Source organism: Mytilus trossulus, chromosome 10 (genome assembly GCF_036588685.1).
Source record: "Mytilus trossulus isolate FHL-02 chromosome 10, PNRI_Mtr1.1.1.hap1, whole genome shotgun sequence".
NCBI classification, from domain to species: domain Eukaryota; kingdom Metazoa; phylum Mollusca; class Bivalvia; order Mytilida; family Mytilidae; genus Mytilus; species Mytilus trossulus.
Genome location: NC_086382.1, coordinates 9,030,359 through 9,047,087, shown reverse-complemented (window position 1 = coordinate 9,047,087; position 16,729 = coordinate 9,030,359). Strand labels below are relative to the sequence as shown.

The 16,729-nt window shown below is 33.2% G+C and overlaps 1 protein-coding gene across 1 annotated transcript in view; it reads left to right on the top strand.

Moving 5' to 3' along the window:
• LOC134687673 (serine/threonine-protein phosphatase 6 regulatory ankyrin repeat subunit B-like) overlaps positions 1-14,141 on the top strand; it is a 40,120-nt gene extending 25,979 nt beyond the window's left edge. Inside the window, exons 4-5 of the mRNA XM_063548130.1 lie at positions 9,160-10,991; positions 11,175-14,141. Coding sequence (XP_063404200.1) covers positions 9,160-10,991; positions 11,175-13,952 — 4,610 coding nt within the window. The 3' untranslated portion in view covers positions 13,953-14,141. The remainder of the gene's footprint in view (positions 1-9,159; positions 10,992-11,174) is intronic.
• The last annotated feature ends 2,588 nt before the right edge of the window (positions 14,142-16,729 follow it).

Here is a 16,729-nt window from a genome sequence, read left to right as displayed (position 1 = left end):
CAAACAAAAAATATAAACGAGTCTAAATTGAAAACTACGTTCAAACCTATGACTGCGTTGGATAAAAACCGCAGTTTTTATACGTGTGCATGTCAAACAAATTTCGTTGTAGAAGGGTCTAAAAACAGCACAAACAACATTTTCCAAAAGACCTAAAGAGTGAAAAAGTATATTTAAACAAAACGCATTAGACTAACAGGTCGAACAACTGATGTTCTTTAACCCTGCTGACTGCCATTGGCGATTGCCAAATGAAATTGATCACAAGATGTAACAAAATGGATCCTAATATAAATTTAATACGTCACAGAAAAAAAAATTGTTTACTTGTGGACAGGATGTTGTGCCACAAACATTCGGTGTCAATATTTCTTTAGTACACCATATCCGGATTTCGACAATAAATGTCTCTTCAGTGATGTTAGGGATCGAAACGGTATTTGGAAGGCCATATAAAAAGTACCCTTATTTTAAGAGAAAGTACCCTCATTTTTAGATTAACTCTTGAATTTTAAGAGTCAATATATAGGATGAACGGATCATATCAACCGGAGGGAAAATATGATACATGCCCAAACAAAAAATATAAACGAGTCTAAATTGAAAACTACGTTCAAACCTATGACTGCGTTGGATAAAAACCGCAGTTTTTATACGTGTGCATGTCAAACAAATTTCGTTGTAGAAGGGTCTAAAAACAGCACAAACAACATTTTCCAAAAGACCTAAAGAGTGAAAAAGTATATTTAAACAAAACGCATTTGACTAACAGGTCGAACAACTGATGTTCTTTAACCCTGCTGACTGCCATTGGCGATTGCCAAATGAAATTGATCACAAGATGTAACAAAATGGATCCTAATATAAATTTAATACGTCACAGAAAAAAAAAATGTTAACTTGTGGACAGGATGTTGTGCCACAAACATTCGGTGTCAATATTTCTTTAGTACACCATATCCGGATTTCGACAATAAATGTCTCTTCAGTGATGTTAGGGATCGAAACGGTATTTGGAAGGCCATATAAAAAGTACCCTTATTTTAAGAGAAAGTACCCTCATTTTTAGATTAACTCTTGAATTTTAAGAGTCAATATATAGGATGAACGGATCATATCAACCGGAGGGAAAATATGATACATGCCCAAACAAAAAATATAAACGAGTCTAAATTGAAAACTACGTTCAAACCTATGACTGCGTTGGATAAAAACCGCAGTTTTTATACGTGTGCATGTCAAACAAATTTCGTTGTAGAAGGGTCTAAAAACAGCACAAACAACATTTTCCAAAAGACCTAAAGAGTGAAAAAGTATATTTAAACAAAACGCATTAGACTAACAGGTCGAACAACTGATGTTCTTTAACCCTGCTGACTGCCATTGGCGATTGCCAAATGAAATTGATCACAAGATGTAACAAAATGGATCCTAATATAAATTTAATACGTCACAGAAAAAAAAAATTGTTTACTTGTGGACAGGATGTTGTGCCACAAACATTCGGTGTCAATATTTCTTTAGTACACCATATCCGGATTTCGACAATAAATGTCTCTTCAGTGATGTTAGGGATCGAAACGGTATTTGGAAGGCCATATAAAAAGTACCCTTATTTTAAGAGAAAGTACCCTCATTTTTAGATTAACTCTTGAATTTTAAGAGTCAATATATAGGATGAACGGATCATATCAACCGGAGGGAAAATATGATACATGCCCAAACAAAAAATATAAACGAGTCTAAATTGAAAACTACGTTCAAACCTATGACTGCGTTGGATAAAAACCGCAGTTTTTATACGTGTGCATGTCAAACAAATTTCGTTGTAGAAGGGTCTAAAAACAGCACAAACAACATTTTCCAAAAGACCTAAAGAGTGAAAAAGTATATTTAAACAAAACGCATTTGACTAACAGGTCGAACAACTGATGTTCTTTAACCCTGCTGACTGCCATTGGCGATTGCCAAATGAAATTGATCACAAGATGTAACAAAATGGATCCTAATATAAATTTAATACGTCACAGAAAAAAAAAATTGTTAACTTGTGGACAGGATGTTGTGCCACAAACATTCGGTGTCAATATTTCTTTAGTACACCATATCCGGATTTCGACAATAAATGTCTCTTCAGTGATGTTAGGGATCGAAACGGTATTTGGAAGGCCATATAAAAAGTACCCTTATTTTAAGAGAAAGTACCCTCATTTTTAGATTAACTCTTGAATTTTAAGAGTCAATATATAGGATGAACGGATCATATCAACCGGAGGGAAAATATGATACATGCCCAAACAAAAAATATAAACGAGTCTAAATTGAAAACTACGTTCAAACCTATGACTGCGTTGGATAAAAACCGCAGTTTTTATACGTGTGCATGTCAAACAAATTTCGTTGTAGAAGGGTCTAAAAACAGCACAAACAACATTTTCCAAAAGACCTAAAGAGTGAAAAAGTATATTTAAACAAAACGCATTTGACTAACAGGTCGAACAACTGATGTTCTTTAACCCTGCTGACTGCCATTGGCGATTGCCAAATGAAATTGATCACAAGATGTAACAAAATGGATCCTAATATAAATTTAATACGTCACAGAAAAAAAAAATTGTTAACTTGTGGACAGGATGTTGTGCCACAAACATTCGGTGTCAATATTTCTTTAGTACACCATATCCGGATTTCGACAATAAATGTCTCTTCAGTGATGTTAGGGATCGAAACGGTATTTGGAAGGCCATATAAAAAGTACCCTTATTTTAAGAGAAAGTACCCTCATTTTTAGATTAACTCTTGAATTTTAAGAGTCAATATATAGGATGAACGGATCATATCAACCGGAGGGAAAATATGATACATGCCCAAACAAAAAATATAAACGAGTCTAAATTGAAAACTACGTTCAAACCTATGACTGCGTTGGATAAAAACCGCAGTTTTTATACGTGTGCATGTCAAACAAATTTCGTTGTAGAAGGGTCTAAAAACAGCACAAACAACATTTTCCAAAAGACCTAAAGAGTGAAAAAGTATATTTAAACAAAACGCATTTGACTAACAGGTCGAACAACTGATGTTCTTTAACCCTGCTGACTGCCATTGGCGATTGCCAAATGAAATTGATCACAAGATGTAACAAAATGGATCCTAATATAAATTTAATACGTCACAGAAAAAAAAAATTGTTAACTTGTGGACAGGATGTTGTGCCACAAACATTCGGTGTCAATATTTCTTTAGTACACCATATCCGGATTTCGACAATAAATGTCTCTTCAGTGATGTTAGGGATCGAAACGGTATTTGGAAGGCCATATAAAAAGTACCCTTATTTTAAGAGAAAGTACCCTCATTTTTAGATTAACTCTTGAATTTTAAGAGTCAATATATAGGATGAACGGATCATATCAACCGGAGGGAAAATATGATACATGCCCAAACAAAAAATATAAACGAGTCTAAATTGAAAACTACGTTCAAACCTATGACTGCGTTGGATAAAAACCGCAGTTTTTATACGTGTGCATGTCAAACAAATTTCGTTGTAGAAGGGTCTAAAAACAGCACAAACAACATTTTCCAAAAGACCTAAAGAGTGAAAAAGTATATTTAAACAAAACGCATTTGACTAACAGGTCGAACAACTGATGTTCTTTAACCCTGCTGACTGCCATTGGCGATTGCCAAATGAAATTGATCACAAGATGTAACAAAATCGATCCTAATATAAATTTAATACGTCACAGAAAAAAAAAAATTGTTAACTTGTGGACAGGATGTTGTGCCACAAACATTCGGTGTCAATATTTCTTTAGTACACCATATCCGGATTTCGACAATAAATGTCTCTTCAGTGATGTTAGGGATCGAAACGGTATTTGGAAGGCCATATAAAAAGTACCCTTATTTTAAGAGAAAGTACCCTCATTTTTAGATTAACTCTTGAATTTTAAGAGTCAATATATAGGATGAACGGATCATATCAACCGGAGGGAAAATATGATACATGCCCAAACAAAAAATATAAACGAGTCTAAATTGAAAACTACGTTCAAACCTATGACTGCGTTGGATAAAAACCGCAGGTTTTATACGTGTGCATGTCAAACAAATTTCGTTGTAGAAGGGTCTAAAAACAGCACAAACAACATTTTCCAAAAGACCTAAAGAGTGAAAAAGTATATTTAAACAAAACGCATTTGACTAACAGGTCGAACAACTGATGTTCTTTAACCCTGCTGACTGCCATTGGCGATTGCCAAATGAAATTGATCACAAGATGTAACAAAATGGATCCTAATATAAATTTAATACGTCACAGAAAAAAAAATTGTTAACTTGTGGACAGGATGTTGTGCCACAAACATTCGGTGTCAATATTTCTTTAGTACACCATATCCGGATTTCGACAATAAATGTCTCTTCAGTGATGTTAGGGATCGAAACGGTATTTGGAAGGCCATATAAAAAGTACCCTTATTTTAAGAGAAAGTACCCTCATTCTTAGATTAACTCTTGAATTTTAAGAGTCAATATATAGGATGAACGGATCATATCAACCGGAGGGAAAATATGATACATGCCCAAACAAAAAATATAAACGAGTCTAAATTGAAAACTACGTTCAAACCTATGACTGCGTTGGATAAAAACCGCAGTTTTTATACGTGTGCATGTCAAACAAATTTCGTTGTAGAAGGGTCTAAAAACAGCACAAACAACATTTTCCAAAAGACCTAAAGAGTGAAAAAGTATATTTAAACAAAACGCATTTGACTAACAGGTCGAACAACTGATGTTCTTTAACCCTGCTGACTGCCATTGGCGATTGCCAAATGAAATTGATCACAAGATGTAACAAAATGGATCCTAATATATATATATATATATACCAAGTCAATTATCTATACCTCATATCAATGCTCTTGGCTATACCATATGTCATGCCTCTTTACCATATGTTATGCCATATACCAAGTCAATTATCTATACTTCATATCAATGCACTTGGCTATACCATATGTCACGCCTCTTTGCCTTATGTTATGCCATATACCAAGTCAATTATCTATACTTCATATCAATGCACTTGGCTATACCATATGTCACGCCTCTTTACCATATGTTATGCAATATACCAAGTCAGTTATCTATACCTCATATCCATGCACTTGGCTATACAATATGTCAGTTGTCTATATCTAATGTTATCTAATGTCATGCTGCTTGGCCATATCATATGTCAAGTCAATTATCTATACCTTATGCCTATTCATTTATTATGTCAAACCATTCGTCTATACCATATGTCAAGTAAACTTTCCTCTTCGTTTATCAAACCTATTGTCCATCCCATCTGTCAAGTACACTGTCTATACCTTATGTCGAACCAATTGTCCATATATTATGCCAAGCCAGTTGTCAATACCTAATTTTCTAGCCACTTGACTATACCATATATCAAGTCAATTGTTTATAAATAATATCGATTCCATAGTCCATACATATGTTAAGTCAATTGTCTTTACCGTATGTCAAGTCAATTGTTTATAAATAATGTTGATTCCATAATACTTACCATATATCAAGTCAATTGTCTTTACCGTGTATCAAATCAATTGTATTTAGATATAAGAAGATGTGATATGAGTGTCAATGAGCCAACACTCCATCCAAGTCAAAATTTAAGTAAACCATTATAGGTCAAAGTACGGTCTTCAACACGGAGCATTGGCTCACACAGTATGTCAAGTCAATTGTCTATTCCATATGTTATTCAAATGTTTCAACAATATGTCAATGTCAATACTAAATGTTAGTTCCATTCTCCATATCCTATGTAAATCCATAGTCCATACCCTATGTCAAATCAAATGCCTATACCATATATAAATATGTCAATCTTATTGTCCATTCCATATGTCAAGTCAATTGTCCACACCATATGTCAAATAATTGTCTTTATCATATGTCGAGTTGATAGTCTATACCTAATGTCAAGTCCGTATCCGTACCATATGTCAAGTCAATTGTCTATACCATATGTCAAGTCAATAGTTTATATCATATGTCAAGTAAATAGTCCATAGCATATGTCAAGTTAATTATGTATACCACTTGTCAGATGTAAAGTCAATTGTCTCTTTCTAATCTGAAGCCATTTAGATACACATATGTGAGGGTAAAAATGCCCTTTACCGTCAGGCGGTCATTTTCAGCTACTAATAGCGTTAAATTGGTTAAATTTTATCGTGATTTCCAAAAATATCCTTATTTTGATTTGTCAGAGGTCTCAAATAATTATAGTTACCCCTTTTTTGGAATAAAATTAACGTGATTCGTCAAAATCATTGGACTTTTTGATCGTCTTCAAGAAAGTGTACATTTTATCGTCATCCACATAAAATTACCGTTAACGTCATTTAAGAATTTTTTTACAGTTATTCATCAAGAAGGTACACGCATTACGACCCTCGTTTGTCTAGTAAAACTGGATTTATATAATATGATGCCATTTAGCTACTCATATGTCAAGTCAACTGTTTAAACCTATTGTCAAACCACTTGGCTTTAACATATGTCAAGTCAATTGTCTATACATAATATCAAGCCACTTGGCCATAGATACCATATTTCAATTATCTTCTTGATATGTTAAGTCAATTGTCGATAACATAAGTCATATCAGTTATCTGTATGATATGTTTAATGTTTTTTCTATGTATACCATATGTCAAGAAAATTATTCATACATGTACCATATGTCAAACCAATTGTCTATACCATACGTCAAGTCAATTATCCATTCCATATGTCAAGTTAATAGTCTATACCATATGGCATCTCAATTGTCTGTATGACATTTTAAGTGATTTTTTTATACCTTTTGTCAAGCAAATTGTCATATGCCAAACCTATTTCCAGTGCATATAATAGGTCTATCCTTTGTCTTTACCATAGGTTGAGCCTTTTGTCTATACCGTAGGTCAAGCACTTTATTTACACCATATTCAAGCCTTTTGTCTATAACGTAGGTCAAGCCCTTTGTCTATACCATATTCAAGCCTTTTGTCTATTAAAATTGAGAATGGAAATGGGGAATGTGCCAAAGGGACAAGAACCCGACCATAGAAAAAAATAACAGCAGAAGGTCACCAACAGGTCTTCAATGTAGCAAGAAATTCCCGCACCCGGAGGCGTCCTTCAGCTAGCCCCTAAACAAATATATACTAGTTTAGTGATAATGAAATTTTCAAGCAAATTATCTATACGTATGTCAAGCCTTTTGCCTAAATAGGGTCTCACTAATTAGCGACTAAAATCGTCAAGAAGCGACAAGAATAATAATTAAGCGACAAGAAAACTGTTTAGCGACAAGAAAACATTTTTTATTAAGATTAATTACTTATTCCAAATTAATATTAAAAAATATGCATTAATTTTTTTTTTAATATATGGGCAGTCATAAAGTGATTTTTCTTTTAGAGTTATTGATAGATGAAGAAATTAATCATTTGTAAGAAAGAAAGGGATTGTGTAATTTTTATTAAATATAAGGAATCTGTTTTAGATAATGTATGTACTGTTTTCAGCAAAGTTTGAGTATGAGTAAATGAATGAAGATGGATAAAGAGGCGCGTGTCCCTTGTTTTATTGCTACAATAAAAATCCAATTAACACCTTCAACTTTGTACACGCGTCAGACTAAACAATTAAATGCGCCAGAATATACAATCATTGTAAAATAGTGAACATCTGTTGAAAACTCAAAATTGTCATGTATTACCTCTATTCTTCAATCAACAGTTAACTATGCATAAACATGATAAATATCGTTAAATGAGGCAATACACAAAATAAAATCATGAAAAATTTTCACATTTTAATTATGTTTTCTCTTTTTTGATTTCAGTTCATTGTAATTAACAATTTGTGTTGAGTATTTTCTTGACAACGATGCACAAATAATGCATGCTGCAAGTTTATTCTATACTTTACAAAGAAAGTTTTAAAACAAATTATAAGATAAATATGTTATTTTTCTGAAACACAAGTAAACTTGATTAATATCATAATACAACAGGGTTAACGTAATGTTGCTGTAATATACATAATAAATAATAAATTAAAAATGACTTTTCTATATATTTATTGATATATAGAATACTAACTTTCTTATCGCTAAATTTGTTTTCTTTTGAATAGTTTTTTAATATTTATTTGGAATAAGTAATCTCAATAAAAAAAATGTTTTTTTGTCGCTAAATAGTCTTCTTTTCGCTTCTTGTCGCCTAATTATTCTTCTTGTCGCTAAAATTCTTCTTGTCGCTAATAAGTGAGACCGCCTAAATACATAGCATTCATAGGTCAAGCCTTTTGTCCATACCATATAAAAAAGAAGATGTGGTATGATTGCCAATGAGACAACTTTCCACAAAAGACCAAAATGACACAAACATTAACAACTATAGGTCACCGTACGGTCTTCAACAATGAGCAAAGCCCATACCGCACAGTCAGCTATGAAAGGCCCCAATAAGACAATGTAAAACAATTCAAACAAGAAAACTAACGGCCTCATTTATGTAAAAAAATTAACGAAAAACAAATATGTAAATAAAGGCAACAGTAGTATACCGCTGTTCAAAACTCATAAATCCATGGACAAAAAACAAAATCGGGGTATCAAACTAAAACCGAGGGAAAAGCATTAAATATAAGAGGAGAACAACGACATAACACCGAAACGTAACACACACAGAAACGGACCAAGCATAAACAACATATAACACATAAACAAACGACAACCACTGAATTACAGGCTCCTGACTTGGGACAGGCACATACATAAATAATGTGGCGGGGTTAAACATGTTAGCGGGATCCCAACCCTCCCCTTAATCTGGGACAGTGGTATAACAGTACAACATGAGAACTAACTATAAAAATCAGTTGAAAAAGGCTTAACTCATCGGTAGACAAAAAATACAAGTGGATGTCTAGCCTTTTGTCTATACCATTTGACAAGCAAATTGTCCATACCGTATGTCAAGTCTTTTACCTATACATAGCATGGATAGATCAAGCCTTTTGTTTATACCATATGTCAAGCAAATGTTTTTTTTACCATATATGTCAATTCTTCTTTTTCAGAACAAATTAATGAAGAATTGGAAAATTGGAAAGAAGATGACAAAACATTTATAGAAACAAACGGAGCAAAATGTGTATTAAAGTGCATTAAAGAAAACGGTTGTGTTGTTGTCACAGCAAGTTCTGGTAGTGGAAAATCATCATTGGTGCGTCACGTAGCTTTACAGATGCAAAATGAAGGCTATGAGATTTTACTAGTGTCAAATCCTAAGGAAATTATCAGGTGGTACAATCCAATTAAGAAGATACTGTTTGTTGTGGATGATTTTTGTGGAACATACAGTTTAAATCCAATGAAGTTGGAAAACTGGAAAAATGTGATGGACAAAATTAAGGCATTATTAAAAAAGAAACCAGTGAAGTTAATTATGTCTTGTAGACTACAGGTTTATAAGGATAGGCAAATGGAATCGTTGTCATTCTTTCAAGCAAATGAATGCAATCTTCAGTCTGCCGATTTCTGTTTATTGAAAACAGAAAAACAATCCATTGCGGAATTTTATCTGAAAACAGACGCTTCTGAGATCAGTGAATTGTATGACATGTTTGACTGTTTTCCTCTTTTGTGTCAATTGTACAGCAAAAACCCAAAACTGAACATTGTAAATTTCTTTACGAATCCATTTACAGTTTACAAAGAAGAGATAGATAAATTACAGACAGATGGAGCACATGTCAAATACTGTGCACTTGCTCTATGTGTAATGTTTAACAATCAGTTGAAAGAAGAATGGCTTACTGAAGATGTGGATGAAAACATCAAAACTGTTATAAAGAACACATATGAAGCTTGTAAAGTGATGGAAGGGACGTCACGATTGGTTTTACGTGATGAGCTGGATTCACTTACATATACATATATCAGAAAGGATGGTAAAGTCTACAGAACTATTCATGACAAATTATTTGATTTTCTTGCTTTTTACTTTGGCAGTGAAATGATTTATTGTTTAATTAATAATGCTACAAGTCAATTTATAAGTGAAAGATTTTTATTTGAAAGAAAAAGCAAAAATGATGAATTTACAATTATTGTACCAACGAGATATCAGCAAATGTATATAAAAAGAATGGTAGATGACTGGTCAAGAGGAGAGGTTGTAGATGTTTTCTGTAACATCAATATGGTCAATCTTATCTTCAGACAAAGATTCCTTCTACATATACAAAGCTTAGCAATATCACAACAAAAACAATTGGCCAGTTCATATGACATTAATGACAAAAGTACTCCATTGATACAGTGTTGTTTTATAGGTGATATTGTTCTGGTTAAATGGTGTATTCAACATTGCATCAGTAATGTAAACCATTGTCGTAATACTGATAAAGTATCACCTCTATACATATCATCTGAATATGGATATACTGAAGTAGTTAAGATGTTAATACACAATAAGGCAGACATTAATAAGTGTAGAGATACTGATGGAGTATCACCTCTGTACTTTGCTTGTCAGAATGGACATACTGAAGTAGTTAAGATGTTAATAAACAATAAGGCAGACATTAATAAGTGTGATAATGAAGAGTGTTCACCTCTGTACATTGCTTGTCAGAATGGACATACTGAAGTAGTTCAGATGTTAATAAACAATGAGGCAGACATTAATAAGTGTGATAATGAAGAGTGTTCACCTCTGTACATTGCTTGTCAGAATGGACATACTGAAGTAGTTCAGATGTTAATAAACAATAAGGCAGACATTAATAAGTGTGATAATGAAGAGTGTTCACCTCTGTACATTGCTTGTCAGAATGGACATACTGAAGTAGTTCAGATGTTAATAAACAATAAGGCAGACATTAATAAGTGTAGATATACTGATGGAGTATCACCTCTGTACTTTGCTTGTCAGAATGGACATACTGAAGTAGTTAAGATGTTAATAAACAATAAGGCAGACATTAATAAGTGTAGAGATACTGGAGCCTCACCTCTGGACGTTGCTTGTCAGAATGGACATACTGAAGTAGTTAAGATGTTAATAACCAATAAGGCAGACATTAATAAGTGTGATGATGAAGAAGTATCACCTCTGTACATTGCTTGTCAGAAAGGACATACTGAAGTAGTTCAGATGTTAATAAACAACAAGGCAGACATTAATAAGTGTGATAATGAAGAGTGTTCACCTCTGTACATTGCTTGTCAGAATGGACATACTGAAGTAGTTAAGATGTTAATAAACAATAAGGCAGACATTAATAAGTGTAGAGATGCTGGAGCCTCACCTCTGTACATTGCTTGTCAGAATGGACATACTGAAGTAGTTCAGATGTTAATAAACAATAAGGCAGACATTAATAAGTGTAGAGATTCTGGAGAATCACCTCTGTACTTTGCTTGTCAGAATGGACATACTGAAGTAGTTAAGATGTTAATAAACAATAAGGCAGACATTAATAAGTGTAGAGATACTGGAGAATCACCTCTGTACGTTGCTTGTCAGAATGGACATACTGAAGTAGTTAAGATGTTAATAAACAATAAGACAGACATTAATAAGTGTAGATATACTGATGGAGTATCACCTCTGTACTTTGCTTGTCAGAATGGACATACTGAAGTAGTTAAGATGTTAATAAACAATAAGGCAGACATTAATAAGTGTAGAGATACTGGAGCCTCACCTCTGGACGTTGCTTGTCAGAATGGACATACTGAAGTAGTTAAGATGTTAATAAACAATAAGGCAGACATTAATAAGTGTAGTGATACTGGAGAATCACCTCTGTACGTTGCTTGTTATAAAGGACATACTGAAGTAGTTAAGATGTTAATAACCAATAAGGCAGACATTAATAAGTGTGATGATGAAGAAGTATCACCTCTGTACATTGCTTGTCAGAAAGGACATACTGAAGTAGTTCAGATGTTAATAAACAACAAGGCAGACATTAATAAGTGTGATAATGAAGAGTGTTCACCTCTGTACATTGCTTGTCAGAATGGACATACTGAAGTAGTTAAGATGTTAATAAACAATAAGGCAGACATTAATAAGTGTAGAGATGCTGGAGCCTCACCTCTGTACATTGCTTGTCAGAATGGACATACTGAAGTAGTTCAGATGTTAATAAACAATAAGGCAGACATTAATAAGTGTAGAGATTCTGGAGAATCACCTCTGTACTTTGCTTGTCAGAATGGACATACTGAAGTAGTTAAGATGTTAATAAACAATAAGGCAGACATTAATAAGTGTAGAGATACTGGAGAATCACCTCTGTACGTTGCTTGTCAGAATGGACATACTGAAGTAGTTAAGATGTTAATAAACAATAAGACAGACATTAATAAGTGTAGATATACTGATGGAGTATCACCTCTGTACTTTGCTTGTCAGAATGGACATACTGAAGTAGTTAAGATGTTAATAAACAATAAGGCAGACATTAATAAGTGTAGAGATACTGGAGCCTCACCTCTGGACGTTGCTTGTCAGAATGGACATACTGAAGTAGTTAAGATGTTAATAAACAATAAGGCAGACATTAATAAGTGTAGTGATACTGGAGAATCACCTCTGTACGTTGCTTGTTATAAAGGACATACTGAAGTAGTTAAGATGTTAATAAACAATAAGGCAGACATTAATAAGTGTGATGATGAAGAAGTATCACCTCTGTACATTGCTTGTCAGAAAGGACATACTGAAGTAGTTCAGATGTTAATAAACAATAAGGCAGACATTAATAAGTGTGATAATGAAGAGTGTTCACCTCTGTACATTGCTTGTCAGAATGGACATACTGAAGTAGTTAAGATGTTAATAAACAATAAGGCAGACATTAATAAGTGTAGAGATGCTGGAGCCTCACCTCTGTACATTGCTTGTCAGAATGGACATACTGAAGTAGTTCAGATGTTAATAAACAATAAGGCAGACATTAATAAGTGTAGAGATACTGGAGAATCACCTCTGTACTTTGCTTGTCAGAATGGACATACTGAAGTAGTTAAGATGTTAATAAACAATAAGGCAGACATTAATAAGTGTAGAGATACTGGAGAATCACCTCTGTACGTTGCTTGTCAGAATGGACATACTGAAGTAGTTAAGATGTTAATAAACAATAAGGCAGACATTAATAAGTGTGATGATGAAGAAGTATCACATCTGTACATTGCTTGTCAGAAAGGACACACTGAAGTAGTTCAGATGTTAATAAACAATAAGGCAGACATTAATAAGTGTGATAATGAAGAGTGTTCACCTCTGTACATTGCTTGTCAGAATGGACATACTGAAGTAGTTAAGATGTTAATAAACAATAATGCAGACATTAATAAGTGTTCAGATACTGATGGAGTATCACCTCTGTACATTGCTTGTCAGAATGGACATACTGACGTAGTTAAGATGTTAATAAACAATAAGGCAGACATTAATAAGTGTATAGATACTGGAGCATCACCTGTGTACGTTGCTTGTTATATAGGACATACTGACGTAGTTAAGATGTTAATAAACAATAAGGCAGACATTAATAAGTGTAGAGATACTGGAGCATCACCTCTGTACATTGCTTGTCAGAATGGAAATACTGAAGTAGTTCAGATGTTAATAAACAATAAGGCAGACATTAATAAGTGTAGAGATACTGGAGCATCCCCCATATTTATAGCATGTTATAAAGGTCATGCAGAGATTGTTGAATTTTTATTGAAGCATAAAGCAGACTGTAACCATAAATTGAAAGGGCTTACACCATTAGGTATTGCTAAAAGAGAAAACCATACTAATCTTGTTCATTTATTGGAGAGATGGAACAAACAATCAATATAATTATAATGCATAGCAGTGGTTTAAGGACAGTAATCAGAACACTATAAATTGTAAAACACTTGCTTCAAGTTTTTATTTCGCAATACTAAAATAATGCAATGTTAATTAACTTCTCATGTCGATTTATGTCAGCATTGATTGTACAGTTTTTTAAATGAAATATCCTGCCAATCACTAGATTGAAGGAGATGTTGGGTATTAGTTATTGCACACGATCAACCAAACGACATTGATTGTCTCTGGTGTATTCAGTCTTTTTTAGGCATCAACATCCTGCATGCAATCTTGAAATTGTATCTTTTTTTTCTTAATAAAGTGATTGATAAAAGCAGTGATTAAACTGTTACTATTCAATTATTCATTGCTTATAATTACCTGGTTATTTCCTCAAAACTATTCATACAATGCTCAAAAATAAGAACAGTTAGTAAATAGGATATTACAGTAAAATCTTCTTCTCTATAATTTCCAAACATTAAAAGAAAACCAAAGTTTAGTTTATTTGATAATCTAATCTTAGCTGGTATATTGAAACACATCATATTCATTGGTCTATGGTAGACATGTTAAGTCAAATATTTAGTTTATTAACAATTTAATGAACACACTGATCATAATATTATATAAATTTTTTGAACTGTCTAATCTTTTAACTAAATATCCAAATTAACTTACAGCAATAGGACAAGGACATATTATGACACATCATATATAAATATCATGGGTGAAGTCTTAAACAGAAACCATTAAAAACAAGAGGCTCTCAAGAGCCTTAATCGCTCACCTTAATTCCTTTGGTTAAATCTCTCATCAATGATTATTTTGGCTTTTCAATTTATTTAAATGTTCTATGGATCGTCCTATTTTCTTCAAAAGCCAAAAAAAATAATCATTTTCTCCTATGTTCTATTTTAGCCATAGGAGCTATGTTTCTTGACATACAAGGAAATAAGATATAAAATTTATACTAGATACTCTGAAACTCATTTAGCCTAAGTTTGGCTGAAATTGATACACCAGTTCTAAAAGAGAAGATTTTTTAAAGTAAGTCAACATGATGAACAAATCGTGAAAAAAGTCTTTAAAGGGCAATAACTCCTTGAGGGGTCAATTGACAATTTTGGTCAAATTGACTTATTTGTAGATCTTACTTTGCTGAACATTATTGCTGTTTACAGTTTATCTCTATCTATAATAATATTCAATATATTAAACAAAAACAGCAAAATTTCCTTTAAATTATTAATTCAGGGGCAGCAACCCAACATAGGGTTGTCTGATTCATCTGAAAATTTCAGGGCAGATAGATCTTGACCTGATAAACAATATTACCCCATGTCAGATTTGCTCTCAATTCTTTTGTTTTTAGTTATAAGCCAAATACTGCATTTGACCCCTATGTTCTATTTTTAGCAATGACGACCATGTTTGTTGATAGATCAAAAACTTCAGATACAATTTATAGACTAGATACCCTAAGGAACATTCAGTTAAAGTTTGGAAGTATTTGGCCCAGTAGTTTCAGAGGAGAAGATTTTTGTAAAAGATTACTATGATTTACGAAAAATGGTTAAAAATTGACTATAAAGGGCAATAACTCCTAAAGGGGTCAACTGACCATTTAGGTCATGTTGACTTATTTGTAAATCTTACTTTGCTGAACATTATTGCTGTTTACAGTTTATCTCTATCTATAATAATATTCAAGATATTAAACAAAAACAGCAAAATTTCCTTAAAATTACCAATTCAGGGGCAGCAACCCAACATAGGGTTGTCTGATTCATCTGAAAATTTCAGGGCAGATAGATCTTGATCAGATAAACAATTTTACCTTGTCAGATTTGCTCTAAATGCTTTGGTTTTTGAGTTATAAGCCAAAAACTGCATTTGACCCCTATGTTCTATTTTTAGCAATGGCGACCATGTTTGTTGATAGATCAAAACTTTGGATACAATTTATAAACTAGATACCTTAAGGAACATTCAGTGAACGTTTGGAAGTATTTGGCCGAGTAGTTTCAGAGGAGAAGATTCTTGAAATAGTTTACGACGACAGACGACGACGGACGACGACAGACGACGGACGACGACGGACGCAAAGTGATGGCATAAGCTCACTCGGCCCTTTGGGCCAGGTGAGCTAAAAATCACTTCGTATACATCTGCATTCTTTTGTGAACATATGAAATAATTTTTAATATCTTTAAAACAACAGGAGTAATTTACCCTGTAGACTTGCTTTTTTATTATTTTGGCCGGCGAGAAAGGTATTGTTGTTAGTATTGTAATGATGTCCTATATCCCAAATATGTCATTACGTGTGTTAAGAGGAACAACAGTACACACTGCTTTACTTATCACGATCGTTCTTATGTAGAAAGTAATTCAGATGAAGGATTTACTACCAATGGCAAATAAACTTCATTTTATCTATCATCCATGTTTATGAAGACAAGGTCAAGATGAACCCTGCCAGAGTGACATGTATACCCTATAATAATTCCATACGCAAGACACAGCTAACCGATCAGTTATTGTATCTGAAAACAAGAATGTGTCCATGACATGTACATGAATGCCCCACATGCACTTTCCTTTTTCATGTTCCATGGACCGTGAATTGGGTAAATATCTAATTTGGCATTAAAATAAGAAAGATTATACTATAGGGAACATGTGTACTAAGTTTCAAGTTGATTGGACTTCAATTTCATCAAAAATTACCTTGACCAAAAACTTTAACCTGAAACTCCCACTTTCATTTTCTATGTTCA